Source organism: Littorina saxatilis, linkage group LG15, assembly GCF_037325665.1.
Source record: "Littorina saxatilis isolate snail1 linkage group LG15, US_GU_Lsax_2.0, whole genome shotgun sequence".
Taxonomy (NCBI): Eukaryota; Metazoa; Mollusca; class Gastropoda; order Littorinimorpha; family Littorinidae; genus Littorina; species Littorina saxatilis.
The window spans coordinates 27,348,023-27,360,337 of NC_090259.1; the positions used below are offsets into that span (position 1 = coordinate 27,348,023).

The 12,315-nt window shown below is 40.1% G+C and overlaps 1 protein-coding gene across 1 annotated transcript; it reads left to right on the plus strand.

Moving 5' to 3' along the window:
- The first annotated feature begins 3,742 nt into the window (after window positions 1-3,742).
- LOC138947974 (uncharacterized) lies at window positions 3,743-10,562 on the plus strand. The gene is made up of 6 exons (XM_070319499.1): window positions 3,743-3,956; window positions 6,959-7,058; window positions 8,494-8,713; window positions 9,155-9,313; window positions 10,102-10,230; window positions 10,480-10,562. Exons 2-6 carry the CDS (start codon window positions 7,026-7,028, stop codon window positions 10,560-10,562), a joined length of 624 nt encoding a protein of 207 aa, XP_070175600.1. The 5' UTR covers window positions 3,743-3,956; window positions 6,959-7,025.
- Window positions 10,563-12,315: the final 1,753 nt, after the last annotated feature.

The following is a 12,315-nucleotide window of genomic DNA, read 5'->3' on the forward strand; positions in this document are numbered from 1 at the left end:
TGCGCTCTCAAGACTACTACAGTAGAAACTGTAGTAGAAACTGTAGTAGAGACGACCGTCCATCACCCAAACCAAGTGACATCCAAGACATAAGCCCCGCCCACGTCAATCAATCGATATGAGGCTTATATCGCGCGTATTCCGTGGGTACAGTTCTAAGCGCAGGGATTTATTTTTTTATTTTTTTATTTTTATTTTATACAATTTATATCGCGCACATATTCAAGGCGCAGGGATTTATTTATGCCGTGTGAGATGGAATTTTTTTACACAATACATCACGCATTCACATCGGCCAGCAGATCGCAGCCATTTCGGCGCATATCCTACTTTTCACGGCCTATTATTCCAAGTCACACGGGTATTTTGGTGGACATTTTTATCTATGCCTATACAATTTTGCCAGGAAAGACCCCTTTGTCAATCGTGGGATCTTTAACGTGCACACCCCAATGTAGTGTACACGAAGGGACCTCGGTTTTTCGTCTCATCCGAAAGACTAGCTCTTGAACCCACCACCTAGGTTAGGAAAGGGGGGAGAAAATTGCTAACGCCCTGACCCAGGGTCGAACTCGCAACCTCTCGCTTCCGAGCGCAAGTGCGTTACCACTCGGCCACCCAGTCCCGACGTCGTGTCGAACTGAACCAGCTGTGACACTATCCGTCAAATATGAGAATATATGATGTTTAATTATTATCCATCGGCTTTTGTCCACCAAGGTGTCGAGCTGAATTTGAATGGAACATTTGTAAGATGGGGGAAAGCCTTTCGGAGTAAAGCACACATTATTTCAATCATGCTGCCAATATGCTAGTAGCTGCTGTCCCGCCGGCTTCTTTTTGGCTTTCTTACGCCTGAGAAACGTTATGTTTAGCTGTATTTGTCAAATTTTGATGAATACTATTTATGTTCTGTCGTTTTCTCTGATAAACTGCGTAAAGCACGCACAGCATTCCAAACAGGAATTTCCCAACCATGCACTAGAGTTTGTATCGTGCTTTTCTGTTTGCATTTATATATATTCTCAAACTAGTATTTTTTATTTTCTCTGCCATCGTGTTTTCTTCTTTTATGTTTTCCATTGGATTCGTGAATACATGTGTACGCTTTGTGCTTAAGTTCGGATCCCCTATGTCATATACTATTTGTCACGATACTAAAACTGAATAAAGATTTGTTAAAACCAAGAAGGTTTATGTCTCTTCTGTATTTTAAACTGACCATTTTGTATGCTCGATTATTTAGTTGCCGTTTGCAAGACATGCTCCCCCTCCCCCATTTACATTATTCTGATTTCACTTCACCTGTGAGGCCACGGGACTGATGTATGGTCGGGCTGAGGGACCAGTGGCATACGTTTTAATTATTGTAAAAACAAATGAAAACAACTTTTACATAGCGAAAAATGTGTTCAGGACGATCACGGTACAACCTTCTGTTATAACACTTGTTTCCAACCATTGCAGTTTGAGCCCTGTACTAGTAAATATTCTCTGTGTGGACGGGACTGATGTATGGTCGGGCTGAGGGTCCAGTGGCATACGTTTTAATTATTGTAAAAACAAATGAAAACAACTTTTACATAGCGAAAAATGTGTTGAGGACGATCACGGTACAACCTTCTGTCATAACACTTGTTTCCAACCATTGCAGTTTGAGCCCTGTACTAATAAATATTCTCTGTGTGGAAGACACATAAATGAATAGTACTTTAAACCTTTTTACACAAAACAGTACTAATCTTCGTCGACAAGTATCCTTCTTTAATATTGTATCAAGATTACATTGATTATTTTGAAATAATTAAAAGAATATATCCATCACTGGCCTCTAAACCCGACTTTATTGAAGTCTAAATAGGCTAATAGAAGTGTTGTACAGAAGATACTTAAATACTCTAATTTTAAGTGGATAATGCTAGTCTGGTTATGCGACATCGTGCAGGCGCATTTACACGCCGGCTGCGCTGCACAAACAAAAAACTGTTGTGTATCAGTGGCAGCGATCTAATAAACAAAGGGAAGTATAAAAGCACCTCTAAATGCACCTCTGCGACTATTGTAGTGGCGGGGAGGTCGACGGACAACGCAGATAGGTCTTTTTATCCTATTTATAATTAACTCATAGCAACTCATGCGTGCGTCAATGAAATGATGTGTCCAAATGTTACTACCCTATAGAAGATCAGTATTACGTTTTGCGCATGTTCTTTAGTATTTTTCTCACAATGTTGTCACTTTTAAACCTTTTAACAGGTGGTCCTGAGTTTTATCTTTTTCTTAACGAAACTAAAATTGAATTAAAAATCCATGTTTTTAATGGTCCTTCCCCTAGGAAGTCAACGCATATAAAGGAAAAATTATGAATATTTCTCTTACAAGGATCTTATCGTATACTTCTTATTGCCCCACCCCTCTCCCTTATTCATGGAGAGCGGGGCCGGGGTCCTATCACGGTCGGGCTTGCTTGGCCTTGCCCTTTTCTTTCCCTCCCTTTCTTCTTTTAGCGTATCATCAACTCATGTCCCTAAAAGGAAATTTTCCCGTGAGGACGTTAAGGACCCCTTTTATCATTACGACATGTGGTATAGAGTAAGTGAGAATTATTCGGAACCAGTCTCTTGGCACCTAAGGGAATATAACAAGCATTGAACTATTGAACAAGCGACTTTCATCCTCAAATTGCTTGGGTAATACTTCTGACAGTTGTTGGTGTTTTTATTTGTGTGATCTTTAGTGGCAGCGGCATGTAGGCCCAACGGTCCAGATTGGAAAAACAGTGTTTTTTGTTGTTGTTGGTCAGACTGAGTATTTCCCAAGCAATATAAGGGTTTTGGATTAATAGGTAGTATGTTTTGGTAACAGGTTGTATCCAGTTGTGTTGGTTAGGAAATAAGTGTAAGTTTGAAAGTTTGAGACAGAGATTGTCAGTCGAACTGAGAAGTGAAAATAAACGAACTTAGTGCTTTTCAAGTGTGGAACCCAATTGAACAATAATGTATTATAATAAAGGTCTACACTCTTCTTACGTGAATGGGTTAACTGTTGGTATTTGTTTTGGGAAAGATGTATTGTGAATGTCATATGTCAATATGATTTCGTTCAAGATTTTGTTTGAAAACAAAATCGATTGTTTGAATATAAGGGAGAACACACTGCAATTTGAAAAAAGCAAAAACAAAAAACAACAACAACAACAACAACAACAACAACAACAACAACAACAACAACAACAACAACAACAACAACAACAACAACAACAACAACTTGATAGACAACACTGAAACAGCCGCTCCAACAAATGCCGACAGATGGAATGAAAAATACTAATAGAAACATGAATAGACATTGAAGTGTTTTGAAACTCCGGCAGATCCATTAAACGCTCACCCCAAAAAACAGTAAGTAATTCGAAATAGTGCAGTAAGATTTTCTGCGGGGGGAAAAAAACCAACAACAACGAATCCCGCAAAAAGTTGCGGCGACTGACGGTCTCAGTTGAACCCACAGAGATATTGTACTAACTGATATTTGAGAAGATACGCACCCATTTTTGATTCGCCAGCATAATGATGAGGTGTTTTATCATTTTTATGAATGCTTAGGATGCAAGTGGTCGTTTAAAAATCAATTTACAGCCTTGAAATGTTTTTGTGAATGTTTTTTTTTCCCCCCATACGCGGTGTTTGCAACGTTTCCTGCTTGAAGACGACTGTCTTTTGACCCAAATGATCCATATCCGCTGCCTTCTTCTTTCAGAAGTTTTTCTGCGCTTCTGTGATACATTACATGAGACAGTGTTTATTACGCAGGTTTTTATTTGTATGATCTTCAGACCACAAACAGGAAGCATGAGGCAACCATGAAATAACGAAGAGATGCATCTGTGGGGCTCAGAGACTGCATTTGCGATGTTTTTCGACTGACGAGTCAAGCGACTGCTCCCAAATCACAAAGTTTGTGGGCTCTTGTACGATGTATTTTTGTTCAAAATTCTGTACATTGGATAGGTTTCAAGGCAATTATTCAGTTGAGGACGAGGGAGTTATTTAGTACTGTTGTAGAACGATCCATTTTCTCCAAAAGGTCGGCATCTTGAGGCAGAAAATAACAAGTTTACTAATAAATTATATCAATGTTCTATCAACTAATCAAGTATCATCACCATAGCTCTGCCATCTTTCTTGCTTTTTTTTCACGCTTTTTGAGTGTGTGTCGTGTCTGTGATTTCTCTCTCGCGCGCGTGTACGTGTGTGTAGTTGTGTGCACATGTGTTAGTGTGTGCGAGAGGGAGAACTAAGTGTGTGCGGGCATGTGTGTGTTGGTGCGCGTGTGTGGGGTTACAAGACTAAGAGAGAGAGAGAGATCGAGTGCTCTGAGTCTCTCGCTCTGTCTTGCCTTTCTGATTATGTCCTGAAAGGTGTGTGTGAGAGGGAGGGATGCCCCGCATACATGTGTGTGTGACTTGGGGTACATGTGTCATTGTGCGACTCACAGTGACTGTGAGAGGGAGGGATGCATGGCCCGCATGTGTGTGTGACTTGGGGTACATGTGTCAATGTAGATTGGACATTGGATTTCCCTTCTTTGAGCCATGTGACATCAGAGGCCCACAAAACTTTATATTTGGGCGTTTCAGGTTGACCGAAACTTCAAAGGAACTACAAAACACACGTCATGTGTTTGATTACATGTGTGTGTGCTCGTTCAATCGTCAAAACAACAAAAAAGTCAGTACATGACGTGTGTTTTGTAGTTCCTTTGAAGTTTCGGTCAACCTGAAACGCCCAAATATGAAGCTTATGTGTTTGATTTGCATGTGTGTGTGTGCTCGTTCAATCGTCAAAACAACAACAAAGTCAGGACCTGAAAGGAATTCGATCGATACATAAATGTTATTTGCGTTTTTGACCAAAGTATGACATTTTACACAGATCTCGACAGTCATTGTTCACCTCGACCTCTATCACGGTCTTGGAGAACAATGACTGTCTCGATCTGTGTAAATTGTCATATTTTGGTATCGCGGTCGAGGTGAACAATGACTGTCTCGATCTGTGTAAAATGTCATACTTTGGTCAAAAACGCAAATAACGTATATTGTGTGACTCCCAGTGACTGTGAGAGGGAGGGATGCCCCGCATGCGTTTGTGACTTGGGGTACATGTGTCATTGTGTGACAGGGATGTCGTTAGGCATCGGACATCGGACATAGACCGATTAAGAGGCTCAAATGTCCGATTCACATAGCCGCATGGCGGTCAGATGTCCTATCGTTTTCAATTGAGCGCTGGTATTGTCCGATAATAACTCAATTTCTTCGGACTGCGCGATATTCGTTGATGTTCCTTTCAAGATACACATTTTCAAAAAGCGACCAAGCACTCTCGCGTACAGTTGCCCTGAAGTTATGCAGTGCGGATCTTGCGTTTGGGTGACACCCGTTTGCACCACATTAAAGTTATGAGTATGGGAGACAACTCCAACTGACTAAGTCTTTCGTTTGCTTTTGCTTTCAGTTCGATACATTTTGACGAAGCGCACTGAGTTATGCCACCGAAAAATAAAAATAAAGCCTGCCAAAGTTCAACAAAAGCTGAACACGTTTGGCTATTCAACGGCATCCTGTGCTACATTAGGGTCAAAAACAGGGGGGAACACGGCGAGCGTCATTCTTGAAAATGAAAAAATTCTGACGTCCTATTGAAATTTCTGAAAGCGGTCAAATGTCCTATTGATGCTGAAGAGCTAGGACATTTGTCCTATAGGTATGAATTTGTAGCAACATCCCTGGTGTGAGAGGGAGGGATGGCCCTGCGTGTGAGTGTAGTACATTGTGTGTATTCATGTTTGTCACTTTGTGTGAACATGTGTTGTTAGTGTGTCTGAGATAGAGGGAGAATTTATTGTGTGTGATCGGGGGTGGGTGTGTGTGTATGTGTAAGAGAGCGAGTGATCTCTCTCTCTCTCTCTTGCCAGTCTGAAAGGTGTGTGTGACTTAGGGTATATATTATTCTATGTGTGAGAGGAAGGGATGCAGGCCCCGCGTGTGTGTGTGTGTAAGAGAGAGAGTGCTCTCTCTCTCTCTCTCTCTCTCTCTCTCTCTCTCTCTCGCTCTCTCTCTGTCTCTCTCTCTCTGTCTCTCTCTCTGTCTCTGTCTCTCTCTCTCTCTCTCTCTCTCTTGCCTTTCTGAAACGTGCACGTGTGGTTGTGTGACTTAGGGTGTATATGAGGGGGAAGGATGGCCGATTTGTCCTTTGCTGGGGGTAACTTCATTTTTAAGGAATGCAGGACCTATGCGTATGGCAGCACAATAGTTGGCACAATTGCAGTGGCTATGGAAGATGCTTCTGGACTACTGTTTGTTTTCAACACTGGAGAGAAGCTGCGCCCTGAAGAGCAACTCACTGTAATCACTCATTGATTTAATTCATTACTGTAATTGTGGTATGCTTTCGAGCAAATTGCGCCGTGTGAGTCTAGATAAGATTAAGTATTAACGTCATTAAAGTACAGTGGATTTCCCAGATTGTTCAGATTTGTCAAATTCGCCAGAAACTCCTCCTAAACAATAGTATCCCTTTATAAACGTAAGTACAAAAAAAAAAATTTGTCTGTTTAGGGTAACATGACCAAAAAAAGTAGGGTCGGTAGGTAGGTGGGTGTTTTTTTGTTGTTTTTTTTGTGTTTTGTTTGTGTGTAAATGCTATGTTGGCTGAACATTCACTTCTTATATTTGATGAATACATGTTTCAAAACTAACGTATAAATAAAACAGAGAGAAAGGGAGAGAAAGAAACGCCAAATGTCTCTTTTTAGCATTTTTACCTCTTTTTTTTTTCTTTTTTTTTGAAATAAAAAAAAAAGTTTTTGGGTCGGCGCCAAATCGATAGGGTCGGTCGGGTTACCCTAAACAGACAATTTTTTTTTTTGGCCTAAGTACAAATACGTGTTTCAGATGGAAGCTGAGTGTTTAACCTGACATCCACAACAATCAGGCAGTGGACTATGTACTGGTCTGAACCATGTCATCCCTCAGAGAACAGGGCACTTCTGAGGTGAGATTATTGTTGCCAAGTAAAAAGTATCAGCAGTTCTCCTACTGTCATGGGGTACCCCACAACCCGATCATAACTTTATCATTCCAATGATGTGATGTCCAACAGATATTTGCTATGGATTCTGGAACTGCTACCATCAAATTGACAACGTTGTGGTATTGTTTTCAATACTTGAACTAACTTGTTCAAGCTGTGTTGTTCCCACTCCCACGTCTGACTGACACATGTTACTAATTTTTTTTTATCTGACATATTGGTCTGACCCCTGGCTGGTGGAATGTCCAATAGTTTTGACATGTAAGAGGTCTTCTGACCAACAAATTATGGACAAAAGCAGGACATTTTGACCTATACATATTTTCCATCAAGGTCCAAGTGACCTATCTCAGGCTGGGAAGAACACTTCCTTCCTTTACTGTCTTTCTTTATAATCATTATGCAACGTTCATTACGTTATTAATAGATTTGGTTTATTGAGACAAATTTTTAGCCGTTACCGCCTTATGTTGTACTGTCATGCAGGAACACCACTATAAGCTTTTAGCTTGTTGCTGTTTCTGTGAACTTTGTATACATGTCATGATTGTAACCTTTGTTAAAATAAACTTATGTTTAAACCAACACTGACTCAATATCTTCAGTTTGTTACATAGTTGTTCTTTACACTTACAGGGAAACAAAGAGATTACAGACCAGTTGTTCTTTACATTTACAGGGAAACAAAGATTACAGACCAGTTGTTCTTTACATTTACAGGGAAACAAAGATTACAGACCAGTTGTTCTTTACTCTTACAGGGAAACAAAGAGATTACAGACCAGTTGTTCTTTACATTTACAGGGAAACAAAGAGATTACAGACCAGTTGTTCTTTACATTTACAGGGAGACAAAGAGATTACAGACCAGTTGTTCTTTACACTTACAGGGAAACAAAGAGATTACAGACCAGTTGTTCTTTACATTTACAGGGAAACAAAGAGACTACAGACCAGTTGTTCTTTACATTTACAGGGAAACAAAGATATTACAAACCAGTTGTTCTTTACATTTACAGGGAAACAAAGAGATTACAGACCAGTTGTTCTTTACATTTACAGGGAGACAAAGAGATTACAGACCAGTTGTTCTTTACATTTACAGGGAAACAAAGATTACAGACCAGTTGTTCTGTACATTTACAGGGAAACAAAGAGATTGCAGACCAGTTGTTCTTTACATTTACAGGGAGACAAAGAGATTTCAGACCAGTTGTTCTTTACATTTACAGGGAGACAAAGAGATTACAGACCAGTTCTTTACATTTACAGGGAAACAAAGATTACAGACCAGTTGTTCTTTACATTTACAGGGAGACAAAGAGATTACAGACCAGTTGTTCTTTACACTTACAGGGAGACAAAGAGATCACAGACCAGTTCTTTACATTTACAGGTAGACAAAGAGACTACAGACCAAAATCACCTGGAGCAGAGGCGCAGTGAGAGGAAAAGAAAAGACAGACAGCCGCTCTTTAGTCCGGATGACTTTGCGTCCAAGAGGAAAGCGTCTGAACAGTTTGCTTTGACCTCGGCAGCAAAGAAACGACGAATCGTAAAGAGACGATATCCTGCTGCTTCTGCTGCTGATCGGCGCCATGATGTGTTGCCAAATGGTACGTAAAGTGTGTGTCACTGTGTGTGTGTTTACAAATGCTTGTGTGCTTGCAGGTCCATGCCTGCATGTTTTTGTGGATAACTTTTATATATATATACATATTTTACGGCACATGCATTTGTTTGTAAAGTTTGTACATAAACTACAATTCTGAGTATTTGTCTAAGTCAACAGTCGGTGTTAGTTAGTTGGCATATTTTATACAAGTTATGACATAATTGCAGATTTGATGAGAGTATGATTCGCATCCAATTTTTTTTTTTTTTTCTCAAAATTAATGTACTGTATTATTGAATGATTTACAGTATTACTGTCACAGCTCTGGTGACACATTTTAGAGTGCTTTCCCTTGAGAGTAGAGCTGGTGAATTAGTCTTGTGAACCCTAAATTACTTCATAATGTGCATGAATACATTCTCGTGTGTCTTACAATATCTAGGTCAGCCATTTAGCTGCGATCTATGCCAGTCACCATACGTGTGCAACCCCTACCTGTCCAAACAAGGGGCAAGGGGCAAGCGGAGCCGTCACATGCCCAGTCCGCGTCAGAAACTCAACCCCAACACTGGAAAACTGCTTACACTCTGCAACGCTTGTGGTAATGCTACTGTTTTTGTTGTTTAACTCTTGGAAAATGTTGGCTATGTCAGAAAATGTTTAAGCTACAGCCAGGTTGTGTGTTCCAATAAGTTTTCCTGCTAATGACTGACCCTGTGTCTACAGATATAGTTTTACAGATTACCTGTCTTATTTGAAAAGGCCATTTTTCCTCTCTTTGTACTTAAACTTTTTATTTTGTATACATAATTTTCATAGAACACATTTTACATCCTGGTACTTCAGAAGTTGTCAATAAACATGTATAATAAATGTATTCTGATTAAGGTCATATATTGTACTACGTTGCAAGCCCCTGGAGCAAATTTTTGATTAGTGCTTTTGTGAACAAGAAACACTTAACAAGTGGCTCTATCCCATCTCCCCCCTTTCCCTCGTCGCGATATAACCTTCGTGGTTGAAAACGACGTTAAACACCAAATAAAGAAAGAAATGTATTCTGATATATATATTTTGATTTAAGCTATACATTTTAAGATTGGTATTGGATGTGGATGTCTATTCTGGCCTGTGTGGTTGTGAGTGTGTTTTTGTGTGCATACTTGAGAGAAACCCGAGAAAAACCCACATCTGCCATTTACATTATCTGTTGAACCAGAAAAAACTAATCCAGCATATTTGACTTATGAAGTAATCAACTTTTTACAGAGTTTGAGTTTGTATCATATTCTCTTCAATGCGTCGTATGACTCAGACTATGAAGTGCTATTTTGCTTCTTATTTTGGGCTTTGCTAATACATGTAGTACCTTGCTTTTTGCATGAATAGCTCAGTCCCTGGATGGTCCACGCCCCCCTAAACTAGTGGTTCAGGTATCGGTGGAGGAGAAAGAAGCTTACTGTTCCAAGGCCAAGGCGTTCGCTGCACAGCTTGCTACCCAGCTTCAGGATGAAGATGGTTAGTCTTCGTATTGATTTTCTAAAATTTTTGGAAGTCTTAGGAGGGAGGTTCCATTGTATTTCTTTTCATTCATATTGCATCATTTAGAAAGTTTTCTAAATAAAGCTCAGAAATTGTTTACACATCAAGTACAAAGAGCTCAGGTATTTTTGCTTTCATATCTTTTTATTTATTGAGTATATTGGAAGACAGGTAAAGTTTGAACTTTGATGGTGTATATGAATCTGTTCTTGACGTGTGTTTCAGCGGAGAGATTTTATTGCCCCAGTTACAACAAAGCTCCTTGCGGGTGTCTGCAGAAGTATCTTGGGGGTGAAGGTATGCTCTAATACTTCTTATGGTTCTCATCGGAGGGCTCGGGGGGCCCGGTAGCTCAGTTGGTAAAGCACTGGACTTGTGATCGGAAAGTCGCAGGTTTGAATTAGGGCCGGGACTGACACGGGTCAACTGTATGTGCAGACCTAGAGACGGAAGCTGTGTCACCACAATGGCATGTAAAAGACCTTGGTCATTCTGCCATAAGTGCAGATGGCTGATACCACCTAAACACGCATACACTTGTGTATCTTGTCAAAAAACGTAAGGGCGTAAAACTCGAGTCATATAACCCATATCTTGTCCTTAACCCAATGCCCCCTGACAAAAAAATGGCAGGCAGCCTTCTAAATCCTGAGCAAAGGGAAACGCACAACATGCACACATACAAAACAAAACAATTCATATAAAATCATAGAGTACTCACATTTATATAGAAGATGGCAGAATAACTCGAGAATACACTATAGTTTCATATGCAAGTATATGTTCTGTCCCCTTCCGATGTAATAAATGTTGTTTAAAAAATAAATCCAGCAAGTGTTCTTCAAAAACGTCCAACGTGTCAGCCTTCAGTCCTCATTTACACCAATATATGTTGAAAACTCCCAGAAAAATCCTCCCGAAAGTCCTGTTGTCGAATAACAACACCCAGATCGATGTCAGACTCATCCCCTTTCACCTCTTCAAGTAGAAAACCTTCGAAAGGCGTGTCAGAATCGTCATCTGAGTTCCCCATGATCGAACACCATACTTCCAAACCTTCGTTCAACGCCATTTTGTCAGACAAAAAAATCTCAAACTTTGAAAATTCACAGCTAACACACTATCGCATCGATTCAAACTCTGCAAACGCTAGAATGAAGCAGCCGGAAGGAAGTGCATTAATCACATCCGGTCGCAAGGCCTGATGGGTAAGGCTCAAAGCGAAAGTGAAAGTAGGTGACCTAGTGTTTAGCGGGCCATGCCGGGCGTTTCAGGGATTTCAAGGGCACTTCCGGCGGGCCATGCCGGGCGGTTCTGGGGGCATTGGGTTAAGAGGGGAAATATTTAGCCTGTAGAACATAAAACATTCTCTCTTTCTTTTTTCCTGTTTATCGGAGGGCTAACGTAAGCAGCTGGCAAAATGAGACTTTCACTAGATTTTTACAGTAGTGCAGTCATTTCTAAAGAGATTTGATACTAAATAGTTGCTGTGTATGTATACAGTGAGTTTATTGCATGGAAACCCTTTTTCGTTTAGGGTGTGGGTTGATTCCTTTTTTAAAGTAGAAAGGGAATGGGAATGTAAGAAGACTTGGTCTCTGTTGATTGGAATTTTCTTTTATTCCAAACACAAGCACTTGATGGTATCTTGTTAGTTGTTGATACAGGGAAAGCGAATCAAGTTTTGTCTGCTATGGGTAGCAAAGACATCTGTGCACATTTTTACTTTGTTGTTATTCGAGTCTGTTTTTCAGCAAATCTTAAATGCTTTTGCTTAGAAAGTTGTGTATTTGGATTTTTGTTGTTGATATTTTGGTAAATATGGTAACGGTAAACATGTTTGTTTAATGGAAAAGGAAGATGATTACAAGTTGCTGGTGCCATGGTGGCATCAAACAAAATGCGAGTGTCACCCTGGATCAGTGACTGACAGCAACATGGACGTAATGGGTAAAAACTCAACAACCCTTTTTTTATATGAACAGTTTTTCTTTACATTTCCATAGTCGTGAGCCACAGGCTTCACTGTATTGCTTGTAAGTCTGCGTTCCCTACAACCAG

Excerpts from the sequence above, each read along its gene's own strand:
- LOC138947974 (XM_070319499.1), top strand. The coding sequence starts at position 7,026 with ATGTCATCCCTCAGAGAACAGGGCACTTCTGAG. Across the intron at positions 7,059-8,493 it reads GAGAACAGGGCACTTCTGAG|GTAGACAAAGAGACTACAGA; the intron begins GTGAGATTATTG and ends TTACATTTACAG. Across the intron at positions 10,231-10,479 it reads CCAGCTTCAGGATGAAGATG|CGGAGAGATTTTATTGCCCC; the intron begins GTTAGTCTTCGT and ends CGTGTGTTTCAG.